The sequence below is a fragment of the Ambystoma mexicanum genome, chromosome 13 (assembly GCF_040938575.1).
Source record: "Ambystoma mexicanum isolate Mex_15411 chromosome 13, UKY_AmexF1_1, whole genome shotgun sequence".
In the NCBI taxonomy this organism is placed as follows: domain Eukaryota; kingdom Metazoa; phylum Chordata; class Amphibia; order Caudata; family Ambystomatidae; genus Ambystoma; species Ambystoma mexicanum.
This window is the reverse complement of record NC_090938.1, coordinates 784805883-784821246: the sequence shown is the minus strand read 5'-3', so window position 1 is coordinate 784821246 and position 15364 is coordinate 784805883. Positions and strand designations below refer to the sequence as shown.

Here is a 15364-nt window from a genome sequence, read left to right as displayed (position 1 = left end):
TTGACTGATCACCCCCACTACCCCCAAACACCATCATAGGGCTCTCTGATTTCAGGCATTAGCCTTCTCACCGTTCTGCTCCAACGGATCAGACCCACATTTCTCACCATCCCAAGGCCATGTACCTTCAAGCAATTGCCTCCTCACCGGTTTGTTTGGCTGGATCAGCAGCAGTGCAGAGAAGGTCCACGCGCAGGCCGGCTGTGTGACCTCGTTGTCGGCAAAGCTCATCCACTGTTGTATTAAGGCAGCCTCTTGTGGATTGGATCCTCGCAGACGGTCGGGTGCTAGGGCAAACGATACAGCGCTAGCACCAGACACCTTCAGCCCCGCCTCAGTTTCTAGGGCTGGCAACTTGGCCAAGGGGAAGTGTTTGAGGCAATCCTGGACAGCTGCAGAGCCTGGAGTCACCTCCACGACACGCACTGCCGCTGCATGATCGTAAGCTGCAGTGACCAGCACCCGCAGGTTCTGGGCGTTATCCGGGTGCGGAGAGAGGTAGAGAGTTGGCATGGTGGAATAACGGATGCTGCCAGCAAACCTGTTGGAAAAGAACATTCTATCAAAAAGGTGGACTCTCACAGCAGCATAGCACCATTGTGCCCAAAAGCTAACCCCCTGTGCTCTACTCACCAGACTTGTATCTTCTCACTGACACCCTCCCCCAGCAATCAGTACACAATTCCCCTATACCCAGAGACACCTGGGGCAATGGAAATAAAAACAGGATAAATCAAATAATAGTTCCCTACGAGTATAATTCTGACTTTATGTATCTCATATGACACCATTTGTTGTAGCAATCAATACAGCATAGAAACAGCGGCAGACAGCATGGGCTTCTGCCGTGCCATCTTAATCCCTATAGGATGAAGCGGTAAAGACAAGAACCGTGTCCGCAGGGGCTGCGCTTGTGTGCCAAATCATACATCAGAGTTACTTAGTACCTGGACCATGCACTGTTGGTTACTGGGGTATGCCGTGTGCGCCAAATCATACATCAGAGTTACTTAGTACCTGGACCATGCACTGTTGGTTACTGGGGTATGCTGTGTGCGCCAAATCATACATCAAAGTTACTTAGTAGCTGGACCATGCACTGTTGGTTACTGGGGTATGCCGTGTGCGCCAAATCATACATCAGAGTTACTTAGTACCTGGACCATGCACTGTTGGTTACTGGGGTATGCCGTGTGCGCCAAATCATACATCAGAGTTACTTAGTACCTGGACCGTGCACTGTTGGTTACTGGGGTATGCCGTGTGCGCCAAATCATACATCAGAGTTACTTAGTACCTGGACTGTGCACTGGTGGTTACTGGGGTATGCCGTGTGCGCCAAATCATACATCAGAGTTACTTAGTACCTGGACTGTGCACTGTTGGTTATTGGGGTATGCCGTGTGCGCCAAATCATACATCAGAGTTACTTAGTACCTGGACCATGCACTGGTGGTTACTGGGGTATGCCGTGTGCGCCAAATCATGCATCAGAGTTACTTAGTACCTGGACTATGCACTGGTGGTTACTGGGGTATGCCGTGTGCGCCAAATCATACATCAGAGTTACTTAGTACCTGGACCATGCACTGGTGGTTACTGGGGTATGCCGTGTGCGCCAAATCATGCATCAGAGTTACTTAGTACCTGGACCATGCACTGTTGGTTACTGGGGTATGCCGTTTGCGCCAATTCATACATCAGAGTTACTTAGTAGCTGGACCATGCACTGTTGGTTACTGGGGTATGCCGTGTGCGCCAAATCATGCATCAGAGTTACTTAGTACCTGGACTATGCACTGGTGGTTACTGGGGTATGCCGTGTGCGCCAAATCATACATCAGAGTTACTTAGTACCTGGACTATGCACTGTTGGTTATTGGGGTATGCCGTGTGCGCCAAATCATACATCAGAGTTACTTAGTACCTGGACTATGCACTGGTGGTTACTGGGGTATGCCGTGTGCGCCAAATCATACATCAGAGTTACTTAGTACCTGGACTATGCACTGGTGGTTACTGGGGTATGCCGTGTGCACCAAATCATACATCAGAATTACTTAGTACCTGGACTATGCACTGGTGGTTACTGGGGTATGCTGTGTGCACCAAATCATACAGAGTTACCAGTAGCTTGACCAATCACCATCACTCTCCACTTGCTGTACCCTATATGCAGTGGTTTTGGTGCTTAAAAAGCGATTTCTTAACGAAATGAAAGCCTTATATCTTCATCAAGTGACCAGAACTAAATGGCATGCCACTACATGTTTTGACCCATGCGGATCGACAGGTGGTCGGACAGTTATATCCAAGCGTGTTGTGCACCCGAAACATTAGTTCAATGTAGAGCATAAAAACAGATGCCACAGGTGTCGCATTCCATTCAGCCGGTCTTGCATTCTGTGCACAAGCTGCTTGGATCTAAGTGCCAGCCACCTGAGGACGATATGAATGGAGTGAAAAATGTACATGTGGTGGCACATCACTTTGTTCAGGTCGCCGGATGAGGATTTATTAAGGCTTTCATTTCATTAAGAAAGCGCTGTTTAAGAACAGACGCCAATTAAAAAAAAATCTTTTGACTTACATTCTAAAAGTGAAGTCTTCTTCAATTGTTAAGCACTGCTTCATATACCAGTGGGTGATAATCACCCATGACTAGGATCTTGGAATACACGAGCTGCGACTACAAACATTTCTTTTCTCATTTTTTGGGTCTAAACATATGAGAGTGCAATCATCTTCAATTAATTTGTGTTTCGCTGTATGCAGTATGTGGCAGGCCATATATCAGAGTTACTTCATACTTTGACGAATCACAGGGCTTCGTCGTTTCTCCCCAGAGGGGAGTCTTTCCTTGTGAGGCTAGGGCAGGGAGGGAGCCTGCAATGCAACATTACCTATAGGGGTGGCAGTAAGCGGGACCTCACAGAGAGAGACTCCACCCTTGGGGATAAGGACTCCCTTTCCAGGAAGGAACTTCCTGAAATCCTCTCTTGTGAACCATCAATAACATCCATGCTTCAGAGACGACCATAAGAGCAAGCCACTATTTGTTATTATAATATTAGCCCTAACATTCATCTTGAAGAAATGTCTGCCAAAACCACAGAGACAAAGAAGAGAAATGAGCGAGTAATAAAGATCGCTCCATTAACCAAACTGCGACGTAGAAGCATAGACGAGTAAGAGAGAATAATCATCAAAGAGAGAGAATGAACTTGGATATAAGAATGGAAGAGGAACACAAAGTGGAGTGTGATGCCCTGGAAGTTTGAACCTGGGAAGAGCTGGGAGCAGTGGGTGTACCGAAGAAGCATGGAGAAAACAGAGAACTGTGTTGGCAGGAGAAGAGAACCCAGAGGAAAGGAGAACCAAGTGAGCAGTGGCGTGACCTAGGAAAGGTAGAGTATCCAGTCCAGAAACAGCGCTGAGACCACTACAGACGTGGCTAAGCAGGGACACATCAAAGAACCAAGACGTGTCCGCAGAAGCCATTCCGAAGCCGAGAGCTATCCCCGATACCGAAGAGAGATCCGGTGACGCTAGCCCATGAACAAGAAGGTAAAACAGCCTCCGGGTCCCAGTGGCACAATCAGCGTTTATAAAAATGAGAGTACCTACAAGACTCGGCATACTCGTCCCAGTGAAACAACCAGTGTTTATAAGAGTGAAAATAACTTCAGGACACAGTCTACTCATCGCTTGTAGGGGGAAACGTATAATTAAGAAACAGAATAACCCTAAGAAAGAGTCATACTGGAACCTGTCACACAGGCACTGCAAGACAGTGACTGGGATAGCTGATTCAGTCCAAAGCGAAAGTCAGCTTAGCAGGCCAAGAGAAGACTTGTGGAAATGTTTTATGAGGAGACAAGGAATACAGAGTAAACACCCATCGAAGGAACATTTGGGTTCCCCAAAACCATTGGGGAAAAGGAACCTTACAGACACTTCAAGAATGACGCAATCCAAAAAGGGGTGAACACCCAAATACAGTGAAGAGAAAGAGTTAATCTCCAAAAGGAAAGGGGTCACCAGGACGGTGGAAAAGTCCTTGAGAAGAACTAAATGAAGTTAATCCAAGAAATAGCCAACAACTATTTGAGAATCACCTTTTATGGCCAAACAGGCTATCCAGGAGAATGGAGTCATTCTCCTGGACTTTTGTTGTTTTTCCCCCAAGTGGTAGAGCCAGAATAGATTTGTTTTGAGAACGAGGACAGACTGTTTACTTTTTTGACTTCACTACTGACAAGCACCCTAATTAGTTCAGTTAGGCAGGTAAACTCAGAATAGGGATAGAAAGCCAATTTTCTTGTTATTTTAATAAACTACTTTGTGCCTCTGACCTATCACAATACCCTGATCCTCGATCGTCACAATCCACCTTGCATGTGCAGGACAGGTTATAAAAAAGCCTTCTCCTTGTAATGCACAGGCTTTGTTCTTCATGTATTGCTCTACAAGGGTTCAGACTCAGCTGCTATCCTGACCCCAATGAGAGACCCAGCAGGCAAAGGGTGGTCCAGCCTTATCTTGTTGGTGATGAGCAGAGTGGGTGGGGGGGGTGTGTGTTTTAATAGGTCTACGATGGTGACTAAGAGGATGCCGCTATTCCTGAGAAACAAAGTCTCTCTCAAGAGATGTTCTGGTTCTTTGTTTTCCAAGGGATTGTTAAAAAAGTATTTCCATTAGGCAAATCTTCCAATTAAATAGCAGAATAGTGCAGAGTCTGCAAAACGAAATGACATGCACAAGGCTTCAGTTTAGCAGTGCTGAAGACCCTCGGGGAGCAGCGGAGAGAGGTCACCACCACTTAGAGCAAAATTCAATCAATACACATGTTTATTCGTTCAACAAGACCATGCTAGTACAATACAACAGTAAATACAATAACATACAAAACATCAAAAACAGAAATGAGCAGTATAAAGGTAAAGGATGTCAAGAAGCATATCATAAGCAAGCAGCTGCTGAGCCCAACATAGAAATATCATTTCCAAGTAAACTCTAAGTCCCCAATGTCCACATACCCATTGAGATTCCACGCAAGAAGAGAGAAACTCCATACAGATTGCATTAAATTATTTATGAGCTCCGCAATCATGCATCGCTGCTGGTGTGACACGTTCCAGGCTTCCTATATGAGCAGTGCGCTAGCAAACACTATTTAGGGATTGGGGGGGGGGGCAGTTCTTCCCACTCACTGAAAGACATCCAGTACATACCGAACATACCTAACATGAGAATCTAACAGAAGAGGTTTAAGCCTACTCAAATACCTCAACAACCTGTAAATGTTGCATAGAAAAAAAATGTATACAAGCATCTTGTGCATCGTCAGTTCCAAGGCGCTCCATTTCCCGCCCTCTGTGCCAGGGGGTAAACTTGGATAGAGATGGAAAGCAGGTGAAACACTGCATTCTGGGAGACAGTGCAATCTCAAACTGTATTCAAAATAAGAAAAGAAACGCGGGTGAAACACTGCATTCTGGGAGGGAGAATACAATCTCAAAGTGTATTCAAAATAAGAGAGGGAAAGCAGGTGAAAACCGCATTCTGGGAGACTGTACAATCCCGAAGTATATTCAAAATAAGAAAAGAAACCTGGGTGAAACACTGCATTCTGGGAGACAGTACACTCTCAAAGTGTATTCAAAATAGGAGAAGGAAAGCGGGTGAAACACTGCATTCTGGGAGGCAGAGTACAATCTCAAAGTCTATTCAAAATAAGAGAGAGGGAAAGCAGGTGAAAACTGCATTCTGGGAGAGAGAATACAATCCAAAATTATAACCAAAATAAGAGAAGGAACACAGGTAAATCACTGCATTCTGGGAGACTGTACAAACCCGAAGTATATTCAAAATAAGAGAAGGAAAGCAGATAAAACACTGCATTCTGGAAGACAGTGCAATCTCAACGTGTATTCAAAGTAAGGGAAGGAAAGAAGATGAAACACTGCATTCGGGGAGACTGTACAATCTCAAAATATCCAGAATCTGACAAGAAATGCCACGTTTACGTGGGGTTAGAGCAAGCCAGAGACACTCCTAGAATATTCACATTCCCCCCAATGGAAACATTTAACAATATGGACTTCAGGCTTGAATCGTGTCTCCTGGAGCGATGCAGGCCAGGGCAGGGAGGGCAGCGGGAAGTATCTTGCCATTGTCTCAGTGTGTAAGGAAGGCATGGCATCAACTGTAAAACAGACACAAGTGACCATAGTGTAAGGTTGCTTATTAATGCAATGACCGCCCGCTCAGGCCTGTAACTTCGGGCCCTGAGAGCATTACCTTTAGGTGGTAAAGGCCCGCCGGCGAGGCCGTTATTTCTATTAGTATTCCGGGGTTTGTAGCGACGGGATACTAATTTAGTAGCGAAACCTTTTCAAGCAGCATATATTTTGCCGTTTGAAAAGACGTCACAGCAGTACGCGTTCGTTCTAGAAACACTAGAACGCGGATACTGCTTCATTACTACGGAGCAACAGGGCGCCATTCTTGGCCAACTTGCTCCGTAGTAATGAATGGGAAACAACAGTGTACCCGACGCGCGAAGCACGTACGTGCGTCCACGGGATTACACTGTGGTATGGCTCGGAAACGAGCCAATCCACATGAAGTGTATCCCATGGATTCGCCACGCTGGGTACTAATGAACCTTAACTGGGTTTGAAAAACACCCATCTAATCCTAAATCTAAAGATGGGAGCAAGCTATGACCATCAAATAATAATAACGCAGTCCTAATGGTGCCTTGTCACAATAAAAGGGGCTACAATTATAAACCTATTGCCAATCCTTACCTCCAAATAGTGTGGGAAACAATGTTATGCAAAAGAAGTGAGTTCAAGAAATAATATGTCAGGATGTTCAAGCCGTTAGCTTCCCCTTCCCCACATTTTCAACATAGGATAAGGTGGCACACTCGAGCTTAGCACACTCTCTGGCTTCTCTAGCACATGGGTGCAGTTCAAAACTCCCAACATCACAGACTTCTGTACCAAAGTCTCTTTGCCGTTCAAAACGTCTCCTCTTTCAGAGGGCCAGATGCAACTAACAAATAAGGTTCCTTTACTTTCAGGATTCTCCTACGCACACTTTTCTCAGGTGATTTCGTGTTCACATTGGATCCCCCTCCGTCAGGCTCAGATCCACGACACAAAGTTAGTTTTTTACAAATACGCAAGGATTTCCACATATCCAATTTCTCGGGGGACTCATGATTCACCCCAGATGCCCCTTGGCCGGACTCAGATCTGTTCTAACACACAGCTTTCAATTGATCTCCCTCTGCCTGTCTCGGACCAACTTTACCTACTTTGCCATCAACTTTTACTGTATCAATATCAAAGACTTTCGATTGTGTTCAGGATTTGGCTTGACCTGTTGCAGGACCACTTCGATTCACAATCCTTGGCCACTCTTTCACTTTTGTCAACTCTCAGCTGGACACCTTACAGAGACCTTTGATTCAGCATGCACGTGGTGCCAGACCACTCTGTCAAAGGTATCGTATTTTGCTTCAAAGTTCAATCACTCATCTGCAGTTCAACTTTACTTGCGGTTGTCACACGCCTTTCCCTCAATGTTCTCAGATCCAGCGCTCGCTATATAATATGGCCGCTTGCAACCGTGGCTTCCACACAGGGTCTTGTAACGGTCTCCCCAACTCACCGGCTGTGTTGATTTCACTGACGTTGCATTCTTGTTGGAGCCGAGGACAGTACCACAGCAGCTGGCGATTCTCCCCACCTTGATTATCGATACAGGAGGGTCACGGGTACCTCTGGCACACAATGCAGGATTCCTCAGCCTGGTTCCTGGTCTTACCCTTTCTATTCTTGAGGTTTTGTGAAAAGAACGGTTCCTTGTCGAAAAGGTCAAGGGAACGTCCCTCCTTGGGATCCCCTTCGCTTTTGCCGTCTTCCTCTTTGTGTTAAACTGCCATTTTGGAACCGCTGTTTCCTTGTATGCTTTCCCTCACGTGTGCTCTCGTGCTCCGCCTTTTATCCGTGTGGGGAAGTGTAATGGAAGTCAGGTGTGCATGATGGTCAGTAATTGCCTGTCCCTGCCGGACCATTGTATTGGGACACATCAGGCACACAGCTCAGGTGTTAAGTCTGTTTTCTCTCATAGCGGGCTGTCCGTGAGAAAGTGTTCGTGTTGTGAAAGGGGGCGGGTTGAGTTCCTAAGTATCCTACCTGGTAGGATGGGGTAAAGGTGTTACAGGGAAGGGGATATTGCATCTCACCATCCGGTGTCGCACTCCCAGAAGACCCCTCACCCAGGTGATCCTTTCGCAGTGGTCCACCCGCAGAAACTCGATCCAAAAGCGATGGCTGTGTCCTGGCCAACTGGATGACAGTTCTACGGGGACTAGTGGGTGAGACACCTTCTGGTTTCTTACAGGTGGAGGTGAAGGGTTCTTCGGTAGAGACCCACATGGAGGTCATGTCCCAGTTTCAGACCCACATGGCTATGATCAAACGTCATGCCGTAAGGCTCCCTCCAACGGCAGGTAGAATGGCATTGGGAATTAAGAACTCTCACTGCATCACTATAATCAGGAAATGAGGGACTGAAAGTCGATTGAGGGCGAGAACTGCGAGCAATAGCGTTAACGAGCTACTCCAGCAGCCCACAGTGAAAAGGTTAAGAGGGCCAAACAAGCTAATTGCAAATGGCTGAAAAGATGAAAAGCCCTAGATATTTTCTTTGATTGCCAGAAAAAGCGCCAGCTGGTTCTGGCAGTTGTGAACAGGGACAATGGTGGCTTCTGGAAGATTGTTAACAGCAGGGATCTGATTGCCAGGGGCATGCATGGATTATATGAGGCTGCTTGGATAGCCCATATCCAGCAGACTCTAACAGTAAGTGGGGTTGATGGGCGCACCCAGATACAGGGGCTAGATAATTGGGCCTATGATCTGGGCACTGATGATATCGATGGAGTCATTCGTGCCACTAAAGCTTCTAGGGCTCCAGGCCCAGATGGAATATATGCAGCTGAAGAGGGAAAATGGGACGATCCCTTCCCCCGATTCTCGTCCAGACCATGGCCTATGACGTCACGACCTAAACACCCACCGCGGGATGAGTTCGACCCGCTCACTGCCGCCCCGGACGTCAAATCCACCGTGGCCACACCCCGCTCACCCAGGCAAGCTGCGCGTCATCCAAACCACGTGCTGGGACCTCGGGTGGAGCCGACACCGACCATATGCACCAACTCGATTAGGCACCACCCACAAATATCGCCATCGTTAGAGATGACATGACATAGTCAGCGGACAACACACGTGTCACCAAGCAACTGGATCAGACACACACCAACCCACACGAAGAACATACTCAGTGCTATGACGTAGAGGACCACTCACACTCGCATATGCATCGTTGTTATTTTTCACATAGGCTAACTACAGCACCGCAGAAACGCAAGACGCCAGAAGAGCTCGTGTATATGCTTGCAGACACTTCCTTGCTACTAAAACCATGAAGATGTAGCCCTGTATATGGACTAATGTATAAGAACCCATGTCGCCCCTTGTGACCCCCGTATAATGGACTGTATGCCGCCACCCATAGACTAGGCCAAGGTAGGCCGCTAACCAGAGTCCCCAGGCCGGAACGGCTCAGACAAAGCTGCAAGATGCTGATCATGAAGAACAAACCCTGACGAGAGCCCCATAACCAAGGACACAAAGTTGCAATCTACACGCCGCGCTCCCCGCGCCAAGGTTACACCTGCTGCTGCTAAACACGCCTAAGAGCCGAAATACAAATCAAATACCTGTAATTCTGCTCCAGCCACGGCCTCCCAACACGTGACCAGGCCGACCTGATACGATGCCAAGCTCCAAGTACCAGAGAAGCTCTGGGGTCTCACGTCTGAGACTCAGACTGCAACAACAAAGTGACAAGTTGGACACCCAACAGCCAGTAGTCAGACCTGTCCATTGTCCGCCATTGACACATAGTCATACATTGTTGCCAGCACCAGGTAGACCACGAGCTGGGAACAGCGATGGTCCCAGGCTTGGGGGCTCGTGGGCGAACCAATCAGAATACGAGGGGCTAAACACTGGTGCTACTATAGTTTAGCCAATCACTAACTTTCCCCTTGTAACAATTCTTATGTAGCAAATCTTAGGGACGACCCAAGCATATCACCTGAACCCTCCTCTACCAATAATCTTTCCTTCTATACGGGTCTATACTGACCCTACCACTCGGGGAGCCAACCCGAGATAGCGTTTAGGGGCTAGTTTTCCCAGGTGACGCACGTAGTCACGTCATCTGGCTAGAAAAAGGGCCTACGAGCCCACCACGGATGAGACGTTCCTTGGGTACCCATGCTCCGAGAACCTGTCCCTGTCTGTTTTGTGCAATAAACAGCAGTAACTCTTTTGCTCTTGCATGTGCCTCATACTCCTTTGGGACGCGGGAGGAGTTGGGGCCTCCCCAACCCTGGAGGTCCGCGAATTGCCCCGACGACCCCTGGGAAATTACCACGACACAGCATTATCATCAAAGGTGATCCATCTGTCTAGGCCAGTGCCCTCCATCAATGTTTCTTGAGCACTGAAGCACTGCAGTGCATACCAGCTTCATGGCAGGCATCATGCCGGTCCTAAAGAAGGGTAGACACAACGATGCAAAAAAATTACTGCATGCTGGATGTATCGCCCAAGGTTTTGTGAGGATCCTCCTAGAAAAGAACTGGAGATTTGGCAAGAATCTGTAGCATCATTCCCCAACTCCAAACAGGGTTCGGCAAGATTTCTAGCACCAGTATTTACATCTTGGCTGCAACAAAAACTATCCAACAAGCATGGATGGTGAGGAACGTTCCGGTATATGTGGCGTTTATTGATGTAAGCGCTGGGTTTCATATCGTAGACCACGGGAGGCCGTGGGGAAAACGGCTGAGGCTGATCATCCCGTCAGGGCTGCTTAAGATCCTGGTCTTATTGTACTCCAACACTAGGGTCATAGTCAGGGTTGATAGGCATAGGGGTTTCACTGCCTGGGTGCCAACTGCTAAGGGCTTGAAACAGTATTGCACTCTGGCCCCCATGCTGTTCAACTTGTACATGGTCGATCTGGCAGTGGCTCTGCTCAATCCAGCTGCTGTTCCGCCAAAGTTGGGGCCTGTGCCACTTCAATGGCTAGGTTATGCCGAGATCTGGCTATTCGTGACCTGACCCCTGGAGGGCTACAAAGCTCCTTGAACAGCTTAAAGAAATATGCTGATGACAATTCTTTGACTATCAATACTGCCGAAACAAGGAGGAGGGTAAACGCAAAATTCACTTGGGAACCCAGCAAGGATTGAGGAGGTTGGTAGGCTCGAAATAACACTACTAAAGAGTCTTCTGTGCCAATGTGAAGCACTAGCAGGATTGAGGACCGCAGCTAGTGCAGCTGTAGGATGGGGCGAGAACAGCCATTGGGACTGGCTGTGGGAAGTATTTATGGAGGGAAACAATCATGCTTGGATTGTTTTTTTCAGCTTATTTTGGAGAATAATTACCAATATTTTGAAGGACTTGTCACAGGGAAGGGGAATGATCGTTGTTCTCCAACCAGCTTCTCTTTAGTCCCAAGATCTATGTGTTTTTAATAGTTTTAAACTGTCTGTATATTCTGAAGTGATATTCTGGAGGTAATGAATTGATTTATGAAAGGTTGAATAAATTAAATCACAATTAAAAAAATAAAAATATTGACCTTTTAGAATATGGATGTTATTGGCTCTCCCAAATGCACTTGAGGCGTAAGCTTTCCAACCAGTCACCAATGTGCTGTAACCTGGGTAATCTCAACCCACCCTCCAATGTCCCAAACTTTCAAAGACATTCCTTAGAAACCAAGGGACCCACATCCTGACCCATAGAAGAATAGGTCAAAATGCAGGATTAGAACCAATACTCCTTATTCCCAGCACTGCATGTAGCAGGATTTTAGATATGCTGCAGGGGAAGTTAAGCAATAATTTTAAATGTATGTACCCATATTCTTCCCTAGCAGGGGGTGTTACATTTCTGATTCTGTACTTTCTTTTGGTTTCTTTGAAATTCATCGGATACAAATGGACTGGCCTAAAGAGTTGCCTAAGAGACTGGCCTAACAGCTGAACAACCATGCCAAGCGATGTCTCAGAGCACAGCACAGCTGAGCTGTGGAATGCTGTGGGGCCTCAGACGCGGGCATGAACAACCCCTCCCAAGAAGAACACAGTGACAACGCTGCTGGCTTAAATCCCAAGGCTGCCAGAGCTTGCCTCGCAGAAAAAGCCTGCAGTTGCAGAATGTACTTTCTTCCCCCTGTTCAGGGAAATGACCAGTTTGTTATCATACATGCTATTTTAGGTTTGGAGAATAGATGTAGCTACTCCATTGTACATAAAGTTGAGCAAGGCCTGGGAGGGGCAGAGCAGAGTGCAGCCCTCCTACGCACTGGTTTGTGTTTGCATTACAGCGCTTTTCCCCCCCACTTCTGGTCTCTTGTGAATTATATGTGTCCGAGTGCAGAGTGCCTGGAATGCAGGTGGCGTGAGGGAGCTGGATGAGCACTGGTATCAGGGGGAGCAGGACGAGCCTGTAACAGGAGGCATGTATCTACATGTCCCCCAAGTCTTTTTGTGCCACAGAGAGCACCCGCTACTGCTATAACTTTGTATGCATTTAGTAACCCTTCCATAGAAAAGGCAGCATACTTCTGGTTGAACCCAGGCAGCCCCATTTCAATAATTCAATGAGCTGGAGCTTTTGCAGATTTAGGGAATGTAGGCATCAGAGGTCCATCACAAAACAAACCCCTAAATAATCTTTTAACGGAACTACTTGCAAGGTCCCCCAAAACTAAGAGTGAGAACATCACACTGAAGGAGCCAGTGAAGGGACAACTGAATAACGCATATGGACATTACACGAGTCAGCTGCAGCATGCATTCTTATTATTTTAACATACGAAAAATGCCTGGCGTTGCTTTGGAGCCTATGGCCAAGCTTGATGGGTGAGGTGGGACACGAACACGATGAACGTGGTAGTGGTAGTTCTACCAACTATCGAGTGGATTTCAGAGTTGAGAGGGAACTGTAGAACTGGCTAGCAAGAAGGCTTGGGTCAGGACCACAAGGAAAGGGATGTTGGCAATACACTAGCCAGTGACAAAGCAACTGCAACATGCTTTATGATGTAATTATCCAGCCAACAAGAAGCCAACTTCAACAATGCTTTGTGATGTAAGAATGTAGCAGTCAATCACGGGTCAGCCTCATCCGTGATTTATGATGGAATTGAGGACCAGCCATTAACATGGCAACTCTAACAATGGGTTATGGTATAATAATGCTGTAGCCCAGGCCTCAAAACATGCCCTTGCCGCTAACCATTGCATAGTGAGAATTGGCAAATAAGAAGTACTGTGTGCCTGTGGAAAACTGAGCGGGACAAATGATTTTTCATACCTCACAAGATTCTAGAATGGATGGCAGCGGAGTAGCAGCTTAACTCAACTGCTCTGGACCTCTCCCTGAAGACATTTATAGAGAAATTGTAAATGAGTTCTAAGAAAAAGATAGGTGAAGCTGATAACCCTGCTTCAAAGAAATCCAAGCAGGTGCCCGGGATGGAAGAAACCCCAAGCCTTGGTGATGTTTACAAGACCATTCTTCTGGTGGCGCAAGATGTTACTGAGATGAAGCTGACTATGGCTGAGCTCAATTTGAAAACTGGACAACTAGATGGCAGGGTCACAGAGCTGGAGAAATCTTCCACATCTATGAGCTCTGAGATAGCTGGCAGCTTCCAAGCCTACAAGAGTCTGAAGTCTGACTTGAAAAAGGAAAGAGACCAACGTCTAGATTTGGAGCTGAGGATAAGAGCAAGAAACATCAGATTGGTCGGTTTGGAAGACTCTGGAGAGGATGAGGACCTGCCTGCCCTGGTGTTTCAGGTTTTTAAGAGACTGTTTTCATTGTGATACCATCAAGACTGAAGACATTGACAATATCTTCAGGATTGGTAAACATCTGGGGGGCAAAGCTAGACATATTTTGGTTTCTTTTATGAACCTAAGATCGAAAGAAAGCGTGATGAGAGCTGCAAGATTGATTGGAAATGCCTCCTACAAAGGTAAATCCGTTTTTGTTTATCCTGATTACCCTAAGGAAGTCTTACTCATGAGGAGATTGTTTAAGGGAGCCAAAGACTTGGCTAAACAGCTCTCTCTGAAGTCTTTTCTCAGCAGAAATTGTGTCCTGACTATTGTGTTTCCTGATGGGGAGAAATCTACATCTGATCCTGCTCAGGCACTAGAATGGTTGGATACATTTAAAAGGGGTCTTCCTAGGCCCACGGTAGCCAGTGCATGATTCGGTTGCCTTCCACCCCCCACCATGACTTAACTTTATTTTTCATTTTTATTTACTTTTTATTAGCACATATGGGTTCACAAGATGGCGCGGGCTGGATATGACAGTTTACGTTTTTTGAAAAAGGCTTGGATTACTGGCATACCTGAGTATTCTGTGTGACTTAATTGGATTCCACCACCACGATCCGCGCTTCGTATGATGCTTAAGGAGTCTATGGCCTTATTTGAGGAAGGCACCTATCGGCGCGCGTACGTGGCGTGCCGTCAGCTGACTTGTCAGCGTTTAGTTGCCGGAGGGGGACGGCATCGCTCGCTTAGTGATGCGACGTCCGTGTGGAGCTGATCATCTGAACGATATCTGGTGACGGACGGAATGCTGGATTACGGAGTGAGTGGGATTCGCCGAGTGACCCTCCCCTGCTATCACTGCCTTTGAGGGATGTCGTCTTCCTGCAGGCAGAGGGTGAAGTTGAAGTGCCTGAGGCGGGTGACATGGTGGGACTGATCTGATGTGTACGACTATCCTGTCTAATGGGGTGATGCACATACCTTGATCGATCATGGTTCCAGCCGTGGTTCCCTCGGTATCCTACCTCCTGAATGCAGATACATTGATTATCCATCTAAGGTTCATATTAAGACTTTTGGCTATGTGCTTGTGTTACCATTACGCCAGGACTATTAGGCAGATTCATACTTGGTGGTGCATTGTCTCATTCTAACAATTGAGTTAGTTTGTGTGTAATGGCAGATCTGTGAGATCTGCTTCCTCCACACATTAGAACGCACCGATATTTTAGTCTGTGTGCATATGACATTACATGTTTTAATAATTTTTATGCAGAAAGACATGTTACCTTGGCCATTTTGCACACAGTATTGGCCTCTTTCGATTTGGTTCTACGCATATATGTGAGAGTGTATTCTGTTATGAAGACATGTTGGCGCAACTTTCTCTTCATTACAGGT

The 15364-nt window shown here is 46.8% G+C and overlaps 1 protein-coding gene across 3 annotated transcripts in view; it reads right to left on the bottom strand.

The window, feature by feature from the left end:
• VARS1 (valyl-tRNA synthetase 1) overlaps positions 1–15364 on the bottom strand; it is a 365643-nt gene that overhangs the window by 334041 nt on the left and 16238 nt on the right. For 2 of the 3 annotated variants that reach the window (XM_069635138.1, XM_069635139.1), the window contains exon 2: positions 148–541. In XM_069635138.1, coding sequence (XP_069491239.1) covers positions 148–541 — 394 coding nt within the window. Of the gene's footprint in view, positions 1–147; positions 542–633; positions 656–15364 lie in introns of those variants that run through there. The other variant, XM_069635140.1, reaches the window with a different exon arrangement.